The sequence below is a fragment of the Colletes gigas genome, unplaced genomic scaffold, assembly GCF_013123115.1.
Source record: "Colletes gigas isolate AHSC1104 unplaced genomic scaffold, ASM1312311v1 Colletes_gigas_Sc00015, whole genome shotgun sequence".
NCBI lineage: Eukaryota > Metazoa > Arthropoda > Insecta > Hymenoptera > Colletidae > Colletes > Colletes gigas.
In genome coordinates this window covers 1,280,262-1,302,155 of record NW_025106644.1, presented here as the reverse complement: position 1 = coordinate 1,302,155, position 21,894 = coordinate 1,280,262, and the positions used below count along the sequence as shown (strand labels likewise).

At 36.4% G+C, this 21,894-nt stretch overlaps 1 protein-coding gene across 18 annotated transcripts in view; it reads left to right on the top strand.

Annotated features, from left to right (window-relative positions):
* The window catches only part of LOC122399983 (serine/threonine-protein kinase MARK2-like), a 138,122-nt gene that overhangs the window by 80,792 nt on the left and 35,436 nt on the right, over nucleotides 1-21,894 (top strand). For 14 of the 18 annotated variants that reach the window (XM_043401120.1, XM_043401117.1, XM_043401116.1 and 11 more), the window contains exons 2-4: nucleotides 3,806-4,566; nucleotides 5,454-5,760; nucleotides 20,916-21,131. In XM_043401120.1, coding sequence (XP_043257055.1) covers nucleotides 3,956-4,566; nucleotides 5,454-5,760; nucleotides 20,916-21,131 — 1,134 coding nt within the window. In that variant the 5' untranslated portion in view covers nucleotides 3,806-3,955. Of the gene's footprint in view, nucleotides 1-2,282; nucleotides 4,567-5,453; nucleotides 5,761-20,915; nucleotides 21,132-21,894 lie in introns of those variants that run through there. The other 4 variants (XM_043401126.1, XM_043401128.1, XM_043401127.1 and 1 more) reach the window with 2 other exon arrangements.

Below are 21,894 nucleotides of genomic sequence, written 5' to 3'. Positions count from 1 at the left end.
GAGGGAGCGTGTCTCGCGAAGGAAATCGGTTTTCCTTGAATTTTTATCGATTTTTATTTTTTGTCCATACTCGTGCACAGGTTTTTTTTTTAGAAAGATGGTTGAAAACTTTGGAATTCGAGTATAAATTGTTTGCTTTTATCGAGCAAACAGCGTGCCAGTTTCTTTTGGATTCTCATGCTGTGATAATTTATGACTAAGTCCTGGATTTTCTTGGCGAACAAGACCGCCCTGATAACGAATCGAATCGGCTGTTTTGTTCGATGGAACGATTCGTAATTTTTTTTACCAATTAAGAAATTAATTCGATCGAGCGTCGAGGTAATAAGAGAATTAAAAGGCAGGAAGTATCTTTGTTCTTTGCGTTGCGTAGTTTTGCTCGTTTCGAGACGGGTAATCTCTCCCTGGAGAGATTGCCTTCGGACAATTTGCTCGAGTTCTTATTACGGCGATAATAACGGGAATGTAAACTAATTAAAGATTGATAAAGGTAAAAGGCTTTGGAAATATTAAATAAATAACTTTCATAATAGTTTCACTTCGCTTTTCGTTACCATGGGTAATCAATCGGGGCTCTGCTGTAATTGCTATGACGAATTGAAAGTGGTTAATCAACGTGGATGAAATAACATTCACTTTCGATGTTTATAAAATTTTTATTAGCAATAAATATTCATCGTCTCTTCTAGATAATGCTGGATTATCTTTCTGATACATCTACGGTTCGTCGGTTCGATTTTTATCGAGTTGACCCACATACGTGTCACTGGACAGTGAACGTGTTGGTGAATAGTAATTATATTTTTAAAATACAAGTTACTCGCGGAAGACAGTTATAATAGGAACTTAACTACTTTGGAAAAAGAAAGAAAAATTGTTCAGTATTTTGAAATTTGAAATTTATTTATTAGTTGTAAAGAGATTTCAAAGAAAATTAGATCGAGTTATTACTAATGAAAGACAGTTTGAAAAATATAGTTATTACATAGATTACCGCCTTGACCCACATGCGAGTCACTGGACAGTGAACGTGTTGGTGAATAATGATTATATTTTTAAAATATAAGTTACTCGTGGAACTATCGCCGATTGAAAGAAACTGATTTCCCATTTATTAAAACAGATGTAATAGGAGCTTAACTACTTTAGAAAAAGGAAGAAAAATTGTCAATTTTGGTGTTTATAAAATTTCTCTAACAATACATTTTTCATCGTCTCTTCGAGACAATACTGGATTATCTTTCTGATACATCTACGCTCCGTCGGTACGATTTTTATCGAGTCGAAACCGCCTTGACCCACATGCGGGTCACTGGACAGTGAACGTGTCGGTGAATAGTAATTATATTTTAAAAATGATTTTTCATTCAGTAAAACAGTTGTAATATGAGCTTTAACTACTTTAGAAAAAGCTAGAAAAATTGTTCAGTATTTTGAAATTTGAAAATTATTTATCAGTTCTGAAGTAATCTAAAAGAAAATTAGATTTAGTTATTACTAATGAAACACACATTGAAAAATATTGTTATTACATAGATTTATAACGTTTCATTAATTCAATTTAATACTCCAAAGCGCTATAAAACGCCTCCATATCAGAACACACTTGAAATCTTCGTATCTTGTACTTTCCTATCGTAAGCAATTAATAGACACCGATAACTATTATTGTTACAATAGGAAATTGTTGTTTGCCGTGAAAAAATCGTTAAGCGTTATTGTTTTTATTTGGTGTACTCGACGTTATAAATAAAGTTTTCAACTATTTATCGGAAACAACCGTGCACGCAGATGGAAAAGTTTAGACAATCGCTCGATCTCGCGACGATCGAGGCTCGATCACGCGCATGCGTTATCGCTTGGCGCGACGTATGCGGTCACATCGCGATATCGTTGCACGTTTTTTCTTTCGTCGGTCACTCGTATCCGTGAGAACTCATCAACCACGATGACCGTACTTTTCCAGAGTTTTATTGGAGCTGTGATAGCGTTCCCGACTGGCGTCTAGCAAAATACATTATTGCAAAATGCAATTTGTCAAATTCGAATTTTGCAAAATTTTTTAAATCTGAATTTTGTAAAATTTAATAAATTTGAATTTGTCAAATTTGACAAGTTTGAATTTGTACAATTTCTCAAATATTACTACGAGATATGTCAAATTTAAATTTGTAAAATTTGACAATTTCTGATTCGTACCATTTTTCAAATTTGAATTTGTACAATTTGTTAAATTTTAATACGAGAAATGTTCAAATTTGAATTTTGTAAAATTTAATAAATTTGAATTTGTCAAATTTTACTAATTTTAATTGTCAAAATTAGAATCGCGATCAAAATGCAATGCAACTTTTCCTAATTAAATCAAAGTTTATAGTAGATTATTTACTTGTACTCAGAAGGAAGGGGGTGGGGGGAATTTGAGCAAAATTGAGTGACTTTCCACCCTTGCATAATAGTGCACTGGCCTCCTAAAGTTATTCTTAACAGATGCTCCAGTTTTAGTAGCCTCCGTTTGTGTGAAATTATTTCTACCCGGTTATATGAAATCATTTTCCCCCGGTTAAGTGAAATAAGTCTTTCTTTAGACGTACGAAATAATTTTTTCACCGGTTGTGCGAGAAATTGGATCTCCACTTTCCTCAGTTTCAAGAAAAGAGACATTAAAGTTTAAATTACATATTTTTTAATCATGTTAACGGAAAAATTCACGAGTATTACTATTTGAGGAGCTGTCAGTCATCATTTACGTGAAATTATTTCTACCCGCTTATGTGAAATCATCTTTCCCCGGTTAAGTGAAATAAGTCTTTCTTTATACGTACGAAATAATGTTTTCACCGGTTATGCGAGAAATTGGATCTCCACTTTCCTCAGTTTCAAGAAAAGAGACATTAAAGTTTAAATTACATATTTTTGAATCATGTTAACGGAAAAATTCACGAGTATTAACGGTGTAGAGATCTGTGAAATTATTTCTACCCGCTTATTTGAAATCATCTTTCCCCGGTTAAGTGAAATAAGTCTTTCTCTGGTCGTGCAAAATAATTTTTATAAATCATAGCATAACAAATAGAAATATTCAATAGTTAAATGGCTTACTTGTTATTTTGTAATATTCTTAATGGCAATTACATTATTAAAAAATATATAAGAATTTTGAAAATACGTTGTAGGATTGAACCGCCGGTCATCGGTGACCACCATAGTAATCAACGCGTTAATAGCAAATACAAATTCCTTAAATACGAAATTTACGATTAAGTGAGAGTATGAAAACTCACCTAAATAGAAATTCGGTTAATAATCGCGACAATTTACCAAAATCTCATAAATCACATCTACCATGAGTTTCATTGATATAGAAAAAAATAAAACATGCTCGACAAGAGGATGAATTTGATTTGCAAAAATTTGAATTCCCCGGAGCGCAAAAAGCTATCTCGATACGAATAAATCTCGCGACGCGTCTAGATCAATTCGCCGCTAGATCCCCCCCCCCAAAAAAAATCGCCTGTTTGCGATCCAAGGCGGTCCCTCGAGCCAAACACGAGCTTTGATCGCAACGTGCCCGCCTCAATTCCGAGGAAAGCTTTTTTCTCGCGATATGTGCCTACGTATGCGCGTCGCTGCTTCCTGCTTGTCGATAATTCTATGTAATTGTTTTGCCAAACGCGAGATGGCCGGGTCGTGTCTCGTTCCACGGTTTAAGGGTTAAATGTGAACGCTGAAACAGTGATGGTCGTTCGAGGATCGACGGGGAGCGCGGGCATCCATAACGAAAGGACGCATGTTTTTCTGACAGAAATCGAGCCTACGGCCTGACGACGTCCGTTCCGCAGTCCCGATGAATCGATGTTGAGGGATCGTAGACGACCGTACGAACGTTTAAACGAGGTAGCGAGAGGGAGCACGTTCGTCTTTCAGCGAAAGCGCGCGCGAAAGTGTCTCGGTCATGGACGATCGCGAGAGCCCTTTCTCTCGGACGCAACCGAGCAGAAGTTCGATTCGAAGGAGCGTCGTGACGGACGGGCAGCAGCAGCAGCGCCATATCGCGCAGCGGCAGACCAAGGAAGCTGGTCCCAGATTGCCGAGAAGGTTAGGCCCTCCTGCCTTGGAGAATTTGAAACAGTGGGAACTCGTGGAGGGCGATCGTGGACTGAAAGTGGTGGAGAAGAGGAATCTCGGGAGTAATCGAGTCAGTATCGTCGAACGAACGACGCCCACGGTCCAAAGGAAGGCGAACATCACGATCGACCCGAGCTTCCAAGAGAAGCTGAAGGCGTTTAAGGATTCGAAGATCATTCAGCCGATCGCCATGTCCGCGGAGGACACCACCGCACCGATCAGCCTCGATCTGATCCTCAACAAACAGAAAGGCCCCGCGGTGGAGAGCACCGACATGCTCCAGAGATTGGAGCTGCAGGTCAAGGCCATCGAAATGGGCACGCTCGCGGCCAGAACGCGACAGCTGGAGGACAGCTCGGATTTCGAGCCGGAAAAACATCTTCGATACAGAGAGCACGAGGATCTCCTTCGAAACGTGACGGACGACGAGGCCGAGGGGTAACATTTTCTCGACTCTGATCATACGAAACTATCTGTCGCGCGTGTTCGCAAAACTCGCGAGTATAGATTTTTTTTTTTCAATTTTTCGATTTCATTCGTAAATGATCAAATTTAAAACTCGATATAAGTTCGTTTGAGACCATGAATTTTAGTTTTTATTTTTGTTGTGATTACTCGTTAATATATTCCCTAGAACGATCCATCTATTGACTTATAATTTTTATTTTTTTTTTTTCAATTTTTCGATTTCATTCGTAAATGATCAAATTTAAAACTCGATATAAGTTCGTTTGAGACCATGAATTTTAGTTTTTATTTTTGTTGTGATTACTCGTTAATATATTCCCTAGAACGATCCATCTATTGGCTTACAATTTTTATTTTATTTTATTTTTGTTTTTTTTTTTTTCAAATTTTATTCGTTAATGATCGAATTGAAAACTCGATATAAGTTCCTCTATTTGTCAAGAATTTTAGTTTTTATTTTTATTGTAATATTGCATAGTACGATCCATTTGTTGACTTACAATTTTTTTTTTTCTTCAATTTTTCAGTTTCGTTTGTTAATGTTCAAATTTGATACTCGATATAACTCCATCTATAGCCAAGAATTCTACATTTTATTTCCATTGTGATCGCTCGTTTAACATTTTGAACATCAAACTACGAATGAGGTCGAAAATTTCTTTACAAATTTTCTTTTCAATCCTACATTTTACCGTAAAACAACCCATTTTCGAGACTTCTAGTTCGTTTTGATTTCTTTTCGGGTTATTCTTTCGAAAGTTATTTGCAAACTTGAATCGCGTGACGGCGAACGCGTAAAATTTCGTACAGTAAAGAAATGGACGAAAAAGTGACCTCGGTGATATTGAAACGAAAAGGGCCTCCCCGTTGCACCGAGGAGACGCGACGAGGAACTCGACCGGAAACGCTGGGATCACGGTGAAGAAGCCCACGGCGAAATTGTCGAGGACAGCCTCGGACACGAGGCGAAGACAGGAAGCGGAAGTGCCTCTTCGAACGCACACCAGGGTGCAGCAGTTGCGCGCTTTGGGTCGACCTATCATCACCAAGAAAGATCAGCGACAACAGCAGCAGCAACAGCAACAACAACAAAACAATGCGGTCAGCAGTGGGCTCAGACCGTTGTCAGACATCATGCAGAAGGCTGGTCAGAATGAAAAGGAGGTAGATATCGTATAACGAATGGCCATTTAAATAGAGGTAAACCCTTTCGAGGGTTTTTTTAAGAAAGTTTCGACGCAGGGTGGGAAATTAAAACAAGAGTGGGGTGGTTATTTCAGATTCTTACTAATGGAATCATCCACCAATGAAAATCAAGATATTATATTTTTCGTTTTATCTTTACGACACTATTACCAATGTGTTGGCAAGGTCCTCCCGGTGAAAATGAGTCCAAACTCAACACCATTCGGACAATTTTTAATTGTACGTAATTTGGAATTTTTCAAAAATAATTTGAGCGAGTTAAAATTAAAAGTAGTTCGAACTAGGTCGTGTATGGACTCATTTTCATCGGGAGAATCTTGCTAATACATTGGTAATAGTGGCGTGAAAATAAAACGACAAATATAAAAATTTTCATTAATCTCTTGCAGAATGAGATTGGCGAGATTCTCCTGATGAAAACGAGTCCAAACACGACACCTTTCGGACAACTTTTAATTTTACATAATCTGGTTTTTTCAAAATTGGTTTTGATAAGTCAAAATTAAAAGTAGTCCAAACCAGGTCGTGTTTGGACTCATTTTCATCAGGAGAATGTCACCAGTGCATTGATAATACTCTCATAAGGATACAAGTATAAAAATTTCAAATTTCATTACTGATTGACATTCGATGTCACGCACATGTCTTATCGCTTTCCTCTGAAAAAAATCGTCGGCTAGTAACTAAACATAGGTGGGAAAGAAACACCTGACTCGTCCAGAGAGTGTTTTATAACTTAAGAATACAGCTCAGTAACAATCTCTTGCAAAACATAGAATTACAAGACTGTATTTAAGCTTGACAGTAATTGACGCTAAGTGCTCAGACTTCTAAGAACCGGATACCCAGGATGACAGACACTAAAAGATGCTTCGGACATAATTTTCCGAGGGATACGTATGTATTATCGTGTTCGGTGGGGGAGAATGACCTTAGGTCCTAATTGCTATGAGTAAGACAACGAATGAAGACTTGGAACTAGAAAGTAAAAACCAGGCGATGACTAATGCTTTAGGGAAGACAACTGTTAGATCCAAGTTTCTCTCCAGTAAATTTGGCGATGTTAAATTGTGAAATTATTCCTACCCGCTTATGTGAAATCATCTTTCCCCGGTTAAGTGAAATAAGTCTTTCTTTAGACGAACGAAATAATTTTTTCACCGGTTGTGCGAGAAATTGGATCTCCACTTTTCTCAGTTTCAAGAAAAGAGACATTAAAGTTTAAATTACATATTTTTGAATCATGTTAACGGAAAAATTCACGAGTATTACGATTTGAGGAGCTGTCAGTCATCATTTACGTGAAATTATTCGTACCCGGTTATATGAAATCATCTTTCCCCGGTTAAGTGAAATAAGTCTTTCTTTAGACGAACGAAATAATTTTTTCACCGGTTGTGCGAGGAATTGGATCTCCACTTTTCTCAGTTTCAAGAAAAGAGACATTAAAGTTTAAATTACATATTTTTGAATCATGTTAACGGAAAAATTCACGAATATTACGGTTTGGGGATGTGTCAGTCATCATTTACGTGAAATTATTCCTACCCGCTTATTTGAAATCATTTTTACCCGGTTAAGTGAAACGAACAGTGTTTACCGTCGAAACAGATATAATCGCGATTTTAGATCGTCGATTTGCGTTCGAGCGACAGGAACCCAACGATTGTTGATCGACCGGGTTCCCCAGTCGTTAGCTGAGCGCAACGAGTGCAGCGTTAACGCATATCTGCGCTCTCGGGTCACGTACAGCGCACAGTCTACGGCTCATCCGTTGGAGCTAAAATAATGCGGATGGCTTCCCTGCCTGTTCGACTGTGCGAATGCGTGCCACCTAACGATCGTGAGACCCGTCAAAGCCGATTAACCGCCTCAGAGTTGCGCGCATCGAATCTCTCCCCTCGAGTTATATGCATATCCCGGCTTCTTTTTTCGTCCGGCGAACAGATTGCACGCGTTGAGCGCCGAAATACTATTCCAGACACCTGTCGACGCCCCCAGCATCATCCTCCACTCTCTCGCCTCGGTTCTCTGCTGAAAGAACTTTTTATATTTACCATGTTTCAACACATTCAATATTTTTTTATTTTAATATTTAACACATGGGTGATGTATTTAAACAAAAAATAAGCTTTTAAATTAACTGCTGTGGTGTGTTCAGCTGTCAGAAAAACAGTAATAAATATATGTTAGAATGTGTAGGATAAATATAAAAATGCACCACTGGTCATAAATAGTACCGTTATCGGAGAACTTACTAGAAAAACACACGCTTGTCGTAGAACGAGAATACTCGTTTCCCGTCGGTAATGTAAATTTCAATGAAACGAGAATACTCGTTTCGCGTCGGTAATGTAAATTTCAGTAAAACGAGAATACTCGTTTCCCGTCGGTAATGTAAATTTCAGTAAAACGAGAATTCTCGATTCCCGTCAGGAATGTGTTAATATTAAATATTTTAATCTTTTTTCCGAAAGCTTTGTTCGATTTTTATTGCAAGTATTATTATTTATTTGGAGAATGATGTATTTATTTTTGTGCTTTGTTTGGTTAGATGCGTGTACAAAAGCTGTTCAGTAATAGTGGCCCTAACTATCCCTTTGGTGCTCTGTGCTCCGTTGCAATAATTAGCCACTACCGAGTCTCTCAACTCTTTGATCTTCAACGATGTCGCGTTTTTGCGTTTCCCAAACACACGTCACACGCTCGTGCCACGTGTCGTCCACAAATTCACGGGCATTGTTAGCATCTGTTCGCCCTTTGTCACCCTTTTCTAACGATTGGGACTTCACGCGTACGGGGGACCCCCAATTACACTGAAAAGATAATTAAAAAATTTCCTGCCCTCTCATAAACACTTAAGAAAAAAAACATTACAAAATTTTTAAAGAATGAATAAAGTAAACACACCATAATTTTTTAAACTTCATCAACTGATTTATTGATACTGCAATGACAGAAAAAAAATTTTTATAAAATTTTTTGTATAATTTAAATGAAAGTTAGAACAGAATCTTATGTAGAATATATGTGGTTATAGAAAATTGTTTCTTTGCCCTCCAAAACATTTGGAAACCACTAATCCACTTTGACTGTCCCTAGCTCTTGCATATATGGTTAGATTAGGCTTTGGTGCATTTTGGGGGCTACCGTTTCGTCGGAACCAAAGAACATCAGCTGCGGTGTGTCAGTACTTGCAAAGCTTGGCGACGGTTATGCGGTACAAAGCAGATTTCATATACGCGCTCCGATCCTTCTCAGCTAGGAGACGCGGGGACTACAGTTCGCCGTGTACTCTCGTGTTTATCGCGTCTCTCGCTGAATATGGAGTTGCATAAATCACGGTCTCGCGGAATATCTAGACCGAGTCCCACTCCGCTTGTCTCTGAATTCCCAAGAATATCGCAGTTTCTCATCCTATTTCGAGTCGATCCCATTTTTCATATTCGATTAAACTTACAAAGGAGCGTCGTGACTCGCCTCCCCAGTCCACCTATTGCGTCAAACTTTGCATATAGGGGGTCGTTGAATATGTTTAACACAGATTCAACGACTGATTGATCCGTAACTAGCCGTAGAGTGTAACAGCAACAGAAATTAATGAAACAACTTTCACAAAATTAAAAGAATATTTAAAATTCGAACGATGTTGTTACATTGAAAAAAAATATTATTTTACGAAAAATAAAATCAACATCCCTTCTGAATTTTTCGAGCAAAATGGAGCAGCAACGTTGCTTGGAAATTTTGTAAAATTTAATTTTTGTACTAGCAAATGGATATTTTTTGTTGCTGGAAATTAATCAAGTCTAATCTTCGGACAATCAACATAAAGTGTTTTGTAAATTTTTTGTTGCTGGAAATTTAATAAAATCCAATTTTTGAACAAGCAACAGAAAGTGTTTTGTGAATTTTTTGTTGCTGGAAATTTAATGGAATTTAATTTTTGAACAAGTAAAAGAATTTTTTGTTGCTGGAAATTTAATGAAATTTAATTTTTGAACAATGTAAAAGAATTTTTTGTTGCTGGAAATTTGCTGAAATCTAATTTTTAAACAAGCAACAGAATGTATTTTGTGAATTTATTGTTGCTGGAAATTTAGACAAATCTAATTTTTGCAAAAACAAAATATCGTATTTTGTGAATTTTTTTTGCTGAAAATTTAATGAAATCTATTTTTTGAATATACAAAAGGATATGATTTGCGAATTTATTGTTGCTGAAAATGTAGTGAAATCTAATTGTTGCAAGGAAAAAAGAACGGGTTTTGTGAACTTTTAATTGCTGGAAATTTAGTGAAATCTAATTTTTGAAAAAGCAACAGAATTTTTTGTTGCTGGAAATTTAATGAAATCCAATTTTTGAACAAGCAACAGAATGTATTTTGTGAATTTTTTGTTGCTGAAAATTTAGTCAATTCTCATTTTTGAACAAGCAACAGAATGTATTTTGTGAATTTATTGTTGCTGGAAATTTTGTCAAATCTCATTTTTGAACAAGCAATAGAATTTGTTCAGTGAATTTTTTGTTACTAAAAAATCAGTCAAATCTAATTTTTGGACAAGCAAAAGAATATTGTTTGTTGCTGGAAATTTAATGAAATCCAATATTTGAACAAGCAACAGAATGTATTTTGTGAATTTTTTGTTGCTGGAAATTTAGTCAAATCTCATTTTTGAACAAGCAACATAATGTATTTTCTGAATTTTTTGTTGCTGGAAATTTAGTCAAATCTCATTTTTGAACAAGCAACATAATGTATTTTGTGAATTTTTTGTTGCTGAAAATTTTGTCAAATCTCATTTTTGAACAAGCAATAGGATTTCGTAAGTGAATTTTTTGTTACTAAAAAATCAGTCAAATCTAATTTTTAGACAAGCAAAAGAATATTGTTTGTTGCTGGAAATTTAATGAAATCCAATATTTGAACAAGCAACAGAATGTATTTTGTGAATTTTTTGATGCTGAAAATTTAGTCAAATCTCATTTTTGAACAAGCAACAGAATGTATTTCGTGAATTTTATGTTGCTGGAAATTTAGTCAAATCTCATTTTTGAACAAGCAATAGAATTTGTTCAGTGAATTTTTTGTTACTAAAAAATCAGTCAAATCTAATTTTTGGACAAGCAAAAGAATATTGTTTGTTGCTGGAAATTTAATGAAATCCAATATTTGAACAAGCAAAAGAATGTATTTTATGAATGTATTGTTGCTGGAAATTCAGTGAAATTTTGTGTCACTGGATATTTATTGAAATCTAATTGTTGAACAAGCAATAAAACGAGTTTAGTAAATTTTGTCTACTAGATTCGATTACTAATATTGCTATAGATGGCGCCTCCTCCTCCAAAAAAAACACCCTCGTTAAGTTTACTGAAATTCTCTAGGCAGGTCTTGACGTTGGCTTGTTAGTTACTGTTTACGTTTTCTCGTCAAAGGGATCTTCGTTACTAAACTCAAAGGATTGCTGGCGAAGAATGCCCCCAGAGTAACGACGACAACGTTTTTGAAAGAAACAGCAGAGCACGAGAAGAGATTTAGGTATTCTAAAGTGGGGTCCTGAGCGTTATATAAATTATGCATCCGAGTTTATGGTATCCGTTGCAAGAAGCTACGAAGAATGCCCCGCAGCGATGTTCGTAATCCGAGAGAAATTCGTCTTTTTAATAAATGACGTTCCCGTAATAGTTCCACGTGAATTGCTATTAGTTTACTCGATGTAAAATAACCTTTTTTTTAAATTCTGAACTCCGTCCAGGAAGCATTATTTTTAATATCTAATTATCGACGATAAAATCCTGTTTCCGATACCAAAATATGGATTTTGAATTCGCTCTGTGAAAGTGGGCGTTGGCGGTTCTCTTTCAGCGTCGCTGGATTCTTGGTCGATCGATCAGCTGATCGGCTAGAGAATTCGATTCCTTCGGCGGCCAAGAATAGCCCATTTAAACAGTTCGAACGCGATGGCCTCGAAAGTAATAGTGCATTGGTACGATTGTATCAGGAATTTCGTTCATCGTCGAAATAGGATCTCTTGCTTTCTTCCGTCGTCCTGTGTCGTCGACAATCACGAATCTACGTTCGAGGTAGCGAGTAAAAATCATGAGAAAAAACAAATTCATTTCATTCTGTTTCAGTCGTTTTCATATCACGGCTATGCTAAAAGGCAAAAATTAATTTTCATGTAAACAGTTTAAAAAATTCGTTGAAATTTTCATTCATCGTTTATCATTTTCGGAAGGTGCAGGAACTGGGGAATTAGCACGATTGTTCGAACACAGATACATTTATTCTCTATAACCTATTGCACTGTAGTAAAATACCGCGTGGCTCGCAGTACGGCGAAACTGCCCGTCGCAGCGTCGGCGCGCGACGCGTGCGTTCGCAGCGCCACCTGGCGATGCTCACTGCACCCGAGAATTTTGTTATTCGTTGTTTTCATTCGTGGACTTTAATTGCTCCGAGCCAAGTGTCGCGATCGACTGATTTCCCTCGTAAGCATATTAAGTGGAGCAATCGAGTTTAAAAAGTTCCAAGATCTCCGTGACAGTGGTTAACATAGCTATTAAAAACCTTGAACGCGAACGCGTCGAGTCGGCTATAGATGCACGGTAGTCGAGTGTAAACAGACTGCAGAGTCTTAAAGACGTTTATTATTTTCGATCGCAATCTTTATTTTTTACGATCGAAACACCAAAAGACACACTTTGCTCGTATTAGATAACGCGAGATGATGCTTGCGTTTAGCGCTAATAAAAACTATTTACGTTTAAACGTTACGTCCTCTGCGTATTTACGAAGCGTTTTATTTGGTATTATTTAATAACACGAGTCTCGCCTTTCGTATCAAGGATGACATTTTGCTTTTCATTATTTTGTTGATTTCATTCCATACTTTGTATTTCAACGTGCAATAAAGATGTGTCGTATGTAAATGTTTATTATTCTGCTCGATGCTTACAAAATGGTTGCAATCTTGGTATATATATACTCGACGTAAGCTTTTGACATTTATTACCACGGCGTAAAGAAATAACGATCGCTATAAAAGAACGGAGAAAGCGAAAAAGCTGTTTACGTCCAAAGGGGGGACCCGTCCGTTTGACGGCCGCTGTCACGCCTGCGTGATTTTACTGTTTCGTACGTTATTGTATTTATTGAGGTGTTTTATCGTATTATGATAGCATTTTGTAGCTTCCTCTATAAAAAAAGATGGTTTCGAGAATGCAGAATCGATATCTTCTAAATTAAAATTACAGTTATTAATAATCTATGATATATTATATTGATTAGAAAAAAAAAAAATTAAATTAAATTTAGTGATAATTCTAGATTCAACCACTGAGATTTATTAATTATTATATTGATTTCAATTAAATTCAATGATGGTTTAATAATATAACCTCTCAGTAATTTATGATTTATAATAATGGGAAGAAATAAATTTAATGATAAATCTAGATTTTACCACTGAGATGGCATATAATTTATTATAAGGTTTTATTATAATTAATATAATAAAACCATACTTTATAAGTAGACTGCGGATCTTTATGCAAATTCATATTTTTATTAATAGAATTAATAAAATTTAAGTATTTCTTATATTTTCGAATATTAAGTGCATTCTCTAATTTTTTGAAAATTAAAATTCCCCATAAATTCGTAAACATCCACAGTCCATTTATTACAAACAATCGTCAGTTATCAAAGAGTGAAAATTTGAATTCCCAAGGGGATTGGATAAAATTTAATTTTCAATTTTCAATGACTCTTGTTTTGATTAAAATATTGGATATTTGGAAATTGAGAATTTGAGGATGATCGAAAAACGAGTGTCGTTTGAAAAGTTTATTCGGATAGTGGTAAGATTAAATATAAAATGTGCCACTCGGTATAAGAAATAAATACATTTTTCTGATTCTTTTGTTAAAATGTAGTTCAACGCTATTCATTAAAACGTTGACATTTTCCATTGTATTTTATATATTTGAGAAGGCTGCCAAAATCAACTCGGATTTTTTTTTCATATTCGATTAAAACGAAAGCATTTTTATGGGAACGTATTACAATTTAATTTGTCGGTTTAGTAAAAGAAATTAGAAAAATACACAAATTTAATCTGCATTTCATCCCATCGCGAACAAATCCAATTATCGAGGACAAAAGAGGAGAAATCTTTTATCTTTTATTTATTTATTTTACTTTATGTACATATACACACGCATTTAAGCAGAAGCTAAAAGAAAATATTGTAACAAGAGTCCCTAAAATGAAACACTAATATAAATTATATGTATAATGAAATAATGTAATGAAAAAGTTAATTTTATAATGGAAAAATGATTAAAATATAATAAATTCCATTATATATTTAACCCCTCAAGTAGACTCTCAATCTCAACTGAATTATTTTCTTAATGTTGAAACAATGAACTAACGAAGTATTACATAAATTTTCAAATAATTACTGTCAGATTATTTGTCCAGGATATAAATGAATTATGCTTCCACTTTAGCACACACAGTATATTAATATATTTGTATAAACCTATAAGAAAAATGGGAACATCGTGTGTACACGTACAAGAGAACCAACTTACTCCAGCAGATGTCGCTGCCTTGACCATGTCGTTATCGAAATATTTACTAACAATTACAATTATTATTCTAAACTCGCGGAGGGCCGGCGCAGCGGCCCCATTAATCCACTCGAGGGTTAAAATATTGCTTCAGAAGTTACAGATACAAAGCCCAGAAACGCGATCACAAGAAACAGCCCATAATACGAACTGAAAATTCAAAGCATAAAGCCGAGAATCGCGCCAGCGGCGTCCAAATATTGAAGTTTACAGTTATATCGGTGATTCTCGGTCGCGATCAGCTGACCGGGCGAAAACTCGGTTTCGATCGCGCGGAGCGACGGGGGACGGTTCTCCGTGGGCGAGACTCGGGGTGGGAGATGGAGGGGGCACGTCGGGAGAGTCGGGGCGGCAATGGCGGGCGGTACACTGTCGGCCCGCGCATGCGCGACGCGTCAGTCGTCGTCGGGCGGCGGACGAGGGAGGGCGCGGGGTGGCGCTCGGGTTTCAAGGGTGGTTCGTTTCCACGCTTCCAGCAGCGGCGACGGGGGGTGGTGGGACTCGCGTATTGATTCTCCTTTCGCATCCCTCGGCTGTGTATGAACTCCTCCTCCGGGTGACTCGTGGACTCGGCTCGGCTCGTCGAGGACAACGGGGAAAGGTAGTCGCGGCACACGGTCGTCGTCGGGACGACCGCGACGACGACCCAATATCAACCGCCGGGCGTGCTAGTCGTTTCACGGATTCTACCGTACGAAAGTCGGCTGCTACGAGGATGAACGCGATCAGTGACGTCAGACGCGATCGTGGCACGCCTCCGAAGACAGGATTTCAAACGTCGATCGATTTCTTCGTGCCAGTGGAACTGTCCTACGGCTAGCGTGCATACCGTTCGCTTTAACGGGATATTCGTTTGGTGTCGGTGCCGTGTGTGTCCGCTTGTGCCGCGCCTGTCGCGTCACGACGAACTCTGTGGTTAGGTTCTCTCTCGGCCACTGGCGAAGAATTCCACCGGAAGTCGCCAGCGACAACGTGTGATGCCCGACGGAACGATAGCGTCCCCGATATTTCTCGCGAGGAAACAGAAGAAGTGCTACAGCTTCGGAAACCTTAACTCCGCCACTTTCGCCTTCCGACTCGTGAGATAATTTTTTGTTAACGACACCGAGTCGCCTGGAGTGTCCTCGAAGAGAGCCTGTACCTGATTCAGCTGTCGCGAAGGGCCGACAGATTTCGTGGTTATCGATCGCGAGGGATTTGTAAATACCTGTAGCGTCGCGCGGGGTCCCAGTTCCATTCTAAGCAGACATGTTGTCGAGGCGCGGCGGAGTTTCGAGCGTGCCGCGAGAACAAAAATGGCCAGAACGGACGAGAACGAAACGGGAGATCTCCGTTCGGTCCGCACGGTCGATCGCGCGTCGTCGTCGTAGCCTCGAGACACCTGTTTCTGTCCGACGAGAGAGATACGAGAGTGCCGTTTAAGAGAAGAGAAGTAACGCGTCGGGTCTCTCGCGACAGAATCCAACGAGGGACAAACCGTCGTACGTCGTGCGTCGATTTCGTTTCGACGACGATTGTTGCCTGTCTCACGGGACATCGAAGAGATCGATCGAGTCAATCAGTCAAGCTGGCGGCCTCGAAAGTTGCTGCGACCACCTCTAGCAAGGTGGTCACTCGTATCCGCACGCGGGTAATTGAACCGTTGTACAAATTAAACGCATGTCTAACGCAATTATTTATATCGTCGAGTGTCTGCGCGCGAGCGCGATTTATTTAGGAAATTTAATTCGATTTAAAAATAATTTATTATTGAACCGAACGTTCGAGAAGACAGATTATTTAGGAAATTTAAGATAATGTGGAACCAACGTTTGGACTCTAGATTTGAGTCTTCAAACCGTGACAAATATACAACTATTTGTTTCATTAACTGTCTTTACGCGAACACAAATTATTTAAGAAATTTCACTTGACGTAGAAGAAACGTTTAGACTCTGGGTTCGAGTCATCTTCGAACTATGACAAACATAAAAATATAGCGAAACGTAAATATACAGGGTGTTCGGACACCCCTGGGAAAAATTTTAATGGAGGATACTGGAGGCCAAAATAAGACAAAAATCAAGAATACCAATTTGTTGATGGAGGTTTCGTTAAAAAGTTATTAACGTTTGAAGTTCCGCCCGAACTGAATTTTTTTCTCGAAAATGCGCAGAAATTCGGGGGTATGTCTATTCACCAAAAATGATTGTAATTGGCCCCCGCAACCGAAAATAATTTTTCCAGAACGATTTGAAATTTTTTTTTTCCGTCGAAAAGTTTCACACCTAGAATTTTTTTCTAAAAACTGGGTAGGATTTCGGGGGTGTGTCTATTCACCAAAAATGATTGTAATTGGCCCCCGCAACCGAAAATAATTTTTCCAGAACGATTTGAAATTTTTGAATTTAATTGTTATTAACTTTTTAACGAAGCCTCGATCAACAAATTGGTATTCTTGATTTTCGTTCTATTTTGGCCTCTAGAATCTCCCATTATAATTTTTCCCATGGGTGGCCGAACACCGTGTACATATTTTTTTTTTCATTAACAATCTTTACACGATCACAAATTGTTTAAGAAATTTAATTTAACATAGAATGAATATTCCGATTCTAATTCAAGTCCTCTTCAAATCCTGACAAACATAAAAATATATCAAATAATACACATTTTTTTTATATAAGTATTTGTTTCATTAACTCTCTACACGAGCAAAGATTATTTTGGAAATTTAATTTAACGTAGAACGGGTATTTAGATTTTAATTCGAATTCTCTTCAAACCGTGACAAACATAAGAATGCAGCAAATTGTGAATACATATTTTTTTTTTACACAGTTATTTGTTTCATTAACTGTCTTTACACGAACACAAATTATTTAGGAAATTTAATTTAACATAGAACGAATATTTATATTGTAGCTCCCCGTCAAACCCTGACAACCATAAAATTGTACCAATTCTGTTTTCTAAATCTATATTCCAGAATTGTTGCAACAAATTTAATACAAATTGACTAAAATTCAAAAGCGATACTTTAGTCCTGAGAAAAACATTTTTTTAATAGATTGCACATACTAAAATTTATTTATTAAAATTCTATATCCATCAGAATTTTCAAGAACAACAGACTTTAAGGGAGAAACCATCCCTCGTGTCAAAGTAACCCACTTTATTTATCCTTATAATAGGCGATTCTAGAGGCCAAAATAAGACGAAAATGAAGAGTACCAATTTGTTGATAGAGGCTTCGTTAAAAAGTTATTAACGTTTAAAGTTATGCCTGTGAGACGCCAGCGCGCGCAGCTGTGCGCAGGTTGCCTATCTACAGGCGCAAATGTTAATAACTTTTTAACGAAGCCTTAAATGAAAAATTGATATCCTTGATTTTCGTCTTATTTTGGCCTCTAGAATCTCCCATTAAAATTTTTCCCACGGATGACTGAACACCCTGTATAACCAGTTACACGAGGCGTTGAAAAATGTATCGAATCAAAGTTATATTCTTGTTTTTCTCTTCGAAAAAAATGTTCATTTAAAAAAATTAATCTTTACCCCTGCACTTTCGAAAGATGACAGTTTTTAATTGGTAGATAAATTGTTTGTGTTTTTGTTCGAAACGTTCAGTCGATAACTTGTGCAATTACTGCTCTGGAATTATGCGTCCCTCCCTTCGTTCCACTCTTCATTAGTTTAATCGCTAAACGTAGTTTCGCTTGTTTATCCAGCGACTATGATGCCCGAGTTAACTCGGGCGTGGCAGAAACGAAGAAAAAAACGAGCTCTAATCTTCTAATAATATTGTGCATTAATGGTGCTATCACTTTTTACAAAATGTCTGCAATATTTAATTAAACGTGGATATAGTTTTTATCTTAAAAAATATTATACCTCTACGCACCTACAAAAATGAACGAATAAAAAAGATGTATCTGTTACTCGTTAAACAGGAATAAAAAGTGCCAAATGTGGAATAGAATATTTCGTATCGAAAGGTGAAATTTTAATATGTTCGATATAATGAACGTCGTCAGTAAAGTGATATACGTTCGTTTGGTTATTTGTTGGTCAAATAAGTTCGTAAAATCAGAGTTTAAAAGAACGGTATAAAAAAAAAGAATAAATCGTGGATCGAGTGACTTTTGCAGGCGTCGCGAAGTCGGACATTTTATTACATAAAAATATTTCATTCGTTAGAGAAGAAAAAAAGAGTCGAAATGAAGTAAATTTTTCACGCGTTATTTTTCATCGAGAAAAGTTACAACGTTTCGAATTTCATTTTTTTTTAAATTTCGTTTAACGATGCATTGTACAAAAATTGCATTTTTATCCGAGTTTCACACTTTTTTGATCGAGCTTCGAAACTCTATCTCCGGTTTTATTCCGAATGCTAGATAACAAAAAAAAAAAAATCATTTATTTATAAATAAAAATTATCATCTACTTGGAAGTTTTTCTCTACTGTTGTATATTTTTTTAATGTCGTGACGCAAGCATCTCGTAATTATTTAATCAGTATTTGTACCATAATACAATTAGTAGAAGCGAAGGTCAGTTTAAACGGAATATACTTCAACCTTTAAATGTGAAATGTGATATCTCTAATTTTACATCCTCCGTAATAATAAACCACAATTTTTATATGTCATTCTTATTAACATTCGTGTACTCTAATAAGAATTGTTATTACATCGTTGACAATAAACAAACTTGGTTATTAACAGAACTTTATTACATAGGATACTTTTGAACAAAACCGTATTTCGCAACGAAGCACACTCAACTCGCTTCTCTTATATGTATACACATATATCTTACATTTTTATCGACAGATGGCGCATAGGTAGAGATAATAAATTTACGCGCACTCCAACAGTACAAAATTTATTCAACCGAATTTTCGAAAATTTACAGTAGTTCTCTAAAAGAGAAATAAACATTTATTTCCATTACATTATACATTTATCGATTTAATTTTGTTAATATCTAGTGTTAAATATGTTCCTATAAATTAGTGTTTTATTTCTACAATCGGGAAAATCACGAGAGTGTTAATAATATATTCAATTTATTTACAAATCCATTTCCACGTAATATATTTATATATTTGTATGTAAATTCGTTGATACAATGGATTATTTTAGTCTTGATTATTGGGTTTATTGGCCTAACCTGTGCCATTGGAAACCCGTCGACAGTTCCCGGGTGTCAACGACCGTCTGCGAATATAAATTATAACTACTCTTTCCCCGTCGATTTCCATCGAATACTCGCCGCGAGATTCCGCTGTGCCACGGAGCGCCGCGCGACGATTACGATTAAACAGCGCGGCGCGCTTCGTTCAAAACAATCTGTATCTGGTGCAGCTTTAACAAGGTTTAATTAATTCCATTGACGATCGTCCCGTTCGTCCCTGGAAATGTCAAGTGCGGTCGCGCGGTCCACGGAACAAATTAAACGACGCGTGGTCGTTGAATTTCGTAATTCTAAGCAACCGATCGCGTGTGTGGCCAGCGTCCGTAGCTTTGGCGCTGCGCACGCTGTCGCGCCTCTACCGATGAGGGGGTGAATTGTTCTTCACGCCAGCGTCCATGCAGCTTTTCTTTGTCCCAAGAAAAGGCCCTTACGCTTCGCCACGCGAACGGCTACAGGTCGTGGCCATTATTCCGAGTCTAGTAGTACTTTTTTTAAAAAGTGCACCTCACTTTGTTAATCGTTGTTTAAATAAATATAGTTATAAATTATATAACTGAATATAGCTGTGCAAATAAGCTGTTTCATTGAACATACATATTGATATAGGGTTAAGTGCTATACGTATGCAGAAACCAGCGCCATCTATAGAACTTAACCTCTCGAAAGAGATCTTACTCTTATCTAGATACGACATTCCGAACAGCGAATAAATGACAAACAAACGTGCACTCGTTGAACTCTCACTGTCAAACGAAATTTATTCACTTTGACTGAAATATTTACAATTGCAAATACACATACAATTTTTTATATTGAAACGTGAACAAATTTCTATCGAGCTACATGATTTTTATAAAATATTTTTATGTTAACATTGACCGCCAATATTGGGAAGGGATAAATACTGAAAATTTTAAATGAACTTTTATTCGTCGACCGTGGACAATTTTTATATAGATCCAACATCGTAAACAACGAATAAAAGACAGACAAATGATCACTCGTTCGAATTCGAATTTCGTTGAACGAAATTTATTTCCTTCGACCGAAATATTTATTATTGTAAATGCATACAATGTTTTTATATTAAAACGTATGCTCGTTCCAATAATAAATCTAGAATTTATTAAAGAGTGAATTTTATATTTTAAAATTAACGTGAATGGGGTGAAGGGTAAAATAATGAAAATTTTTAAATGCACTTTTATGTGATGATAAGATCGATAGCTATGGTGAAACCCCTTGTTGCTTCAATTTCGTGTAATTAACAGTTTGTTTCCACTTATTGCAGACAGGGGATGGCGTGGGAGTGTCGAGTGGCGGTGGTCGGCTCTCCTCGAGGAGTCGGACATCGGAGGAGCCTCACATCGGCAAGTACAAATTACTCAAAACAATTGGCAAGGGCAACTTCGCTAAGGTAAAACTTGCCAAGCATGTGCCCACCGGAAAAGAAGTGGCTATCAAAATTATCGACAAGACTCAACTAAATCCCAATAGCCTTCAAAAGGTAAGCATTTCACCCCAAAACAACTACTACCCGACCAGGCGTCCCGGTTTCGATCAGTCCATGCACTAAAAGCACATTTCATATCGTATTTAATTTAATACACAATTCCAAAATCAAATTTTTAAATTTTTAATCGAACTTTTTATTCGTACATTCTTTTATAGAAAGAGTGATAATTACAGGGAAATTTAAATTTTCAAAAAACTAAATCATAATTATTCTACATTTTGATTTGAATTAAAATTTACACAAAATTTAATAAAAATATTTTTATTAACAAGAATACATTAAAATCAAATTAAGTTACGCAAAACTATAAGAAATATTTCAAGTAGGATGCGAATTATTATATTTAGGGGTTCAGACAACCCTCTACAAAGCTCCCATTTAGTTAATTCCATTAATAAATGTATGAATTTGCATAAAGATCTACAAACTCATTTTATGTCATATTTAATGTAATACACAATTTCAATTATCATGTTTAAAATATTTAAATGAAATTATATTTATGCATTCTATTATTGGAAGAGATAATATATATTTCCATGTGTTCAAATATTTTATATTGTACATGTATACCGTATATTGTATACTGGTACAAATATTTAGAATTGGAAGTTAATCTTGTGAAACATATATTATCATTCTTTCAATAATAGAATCTATGAATATAAATTCATTTAAATATTTTAAAATTAATATTAGAATTGTGTCATTAAATTAAATATAATATCAAATGAGTTTATATGTATGTATATGA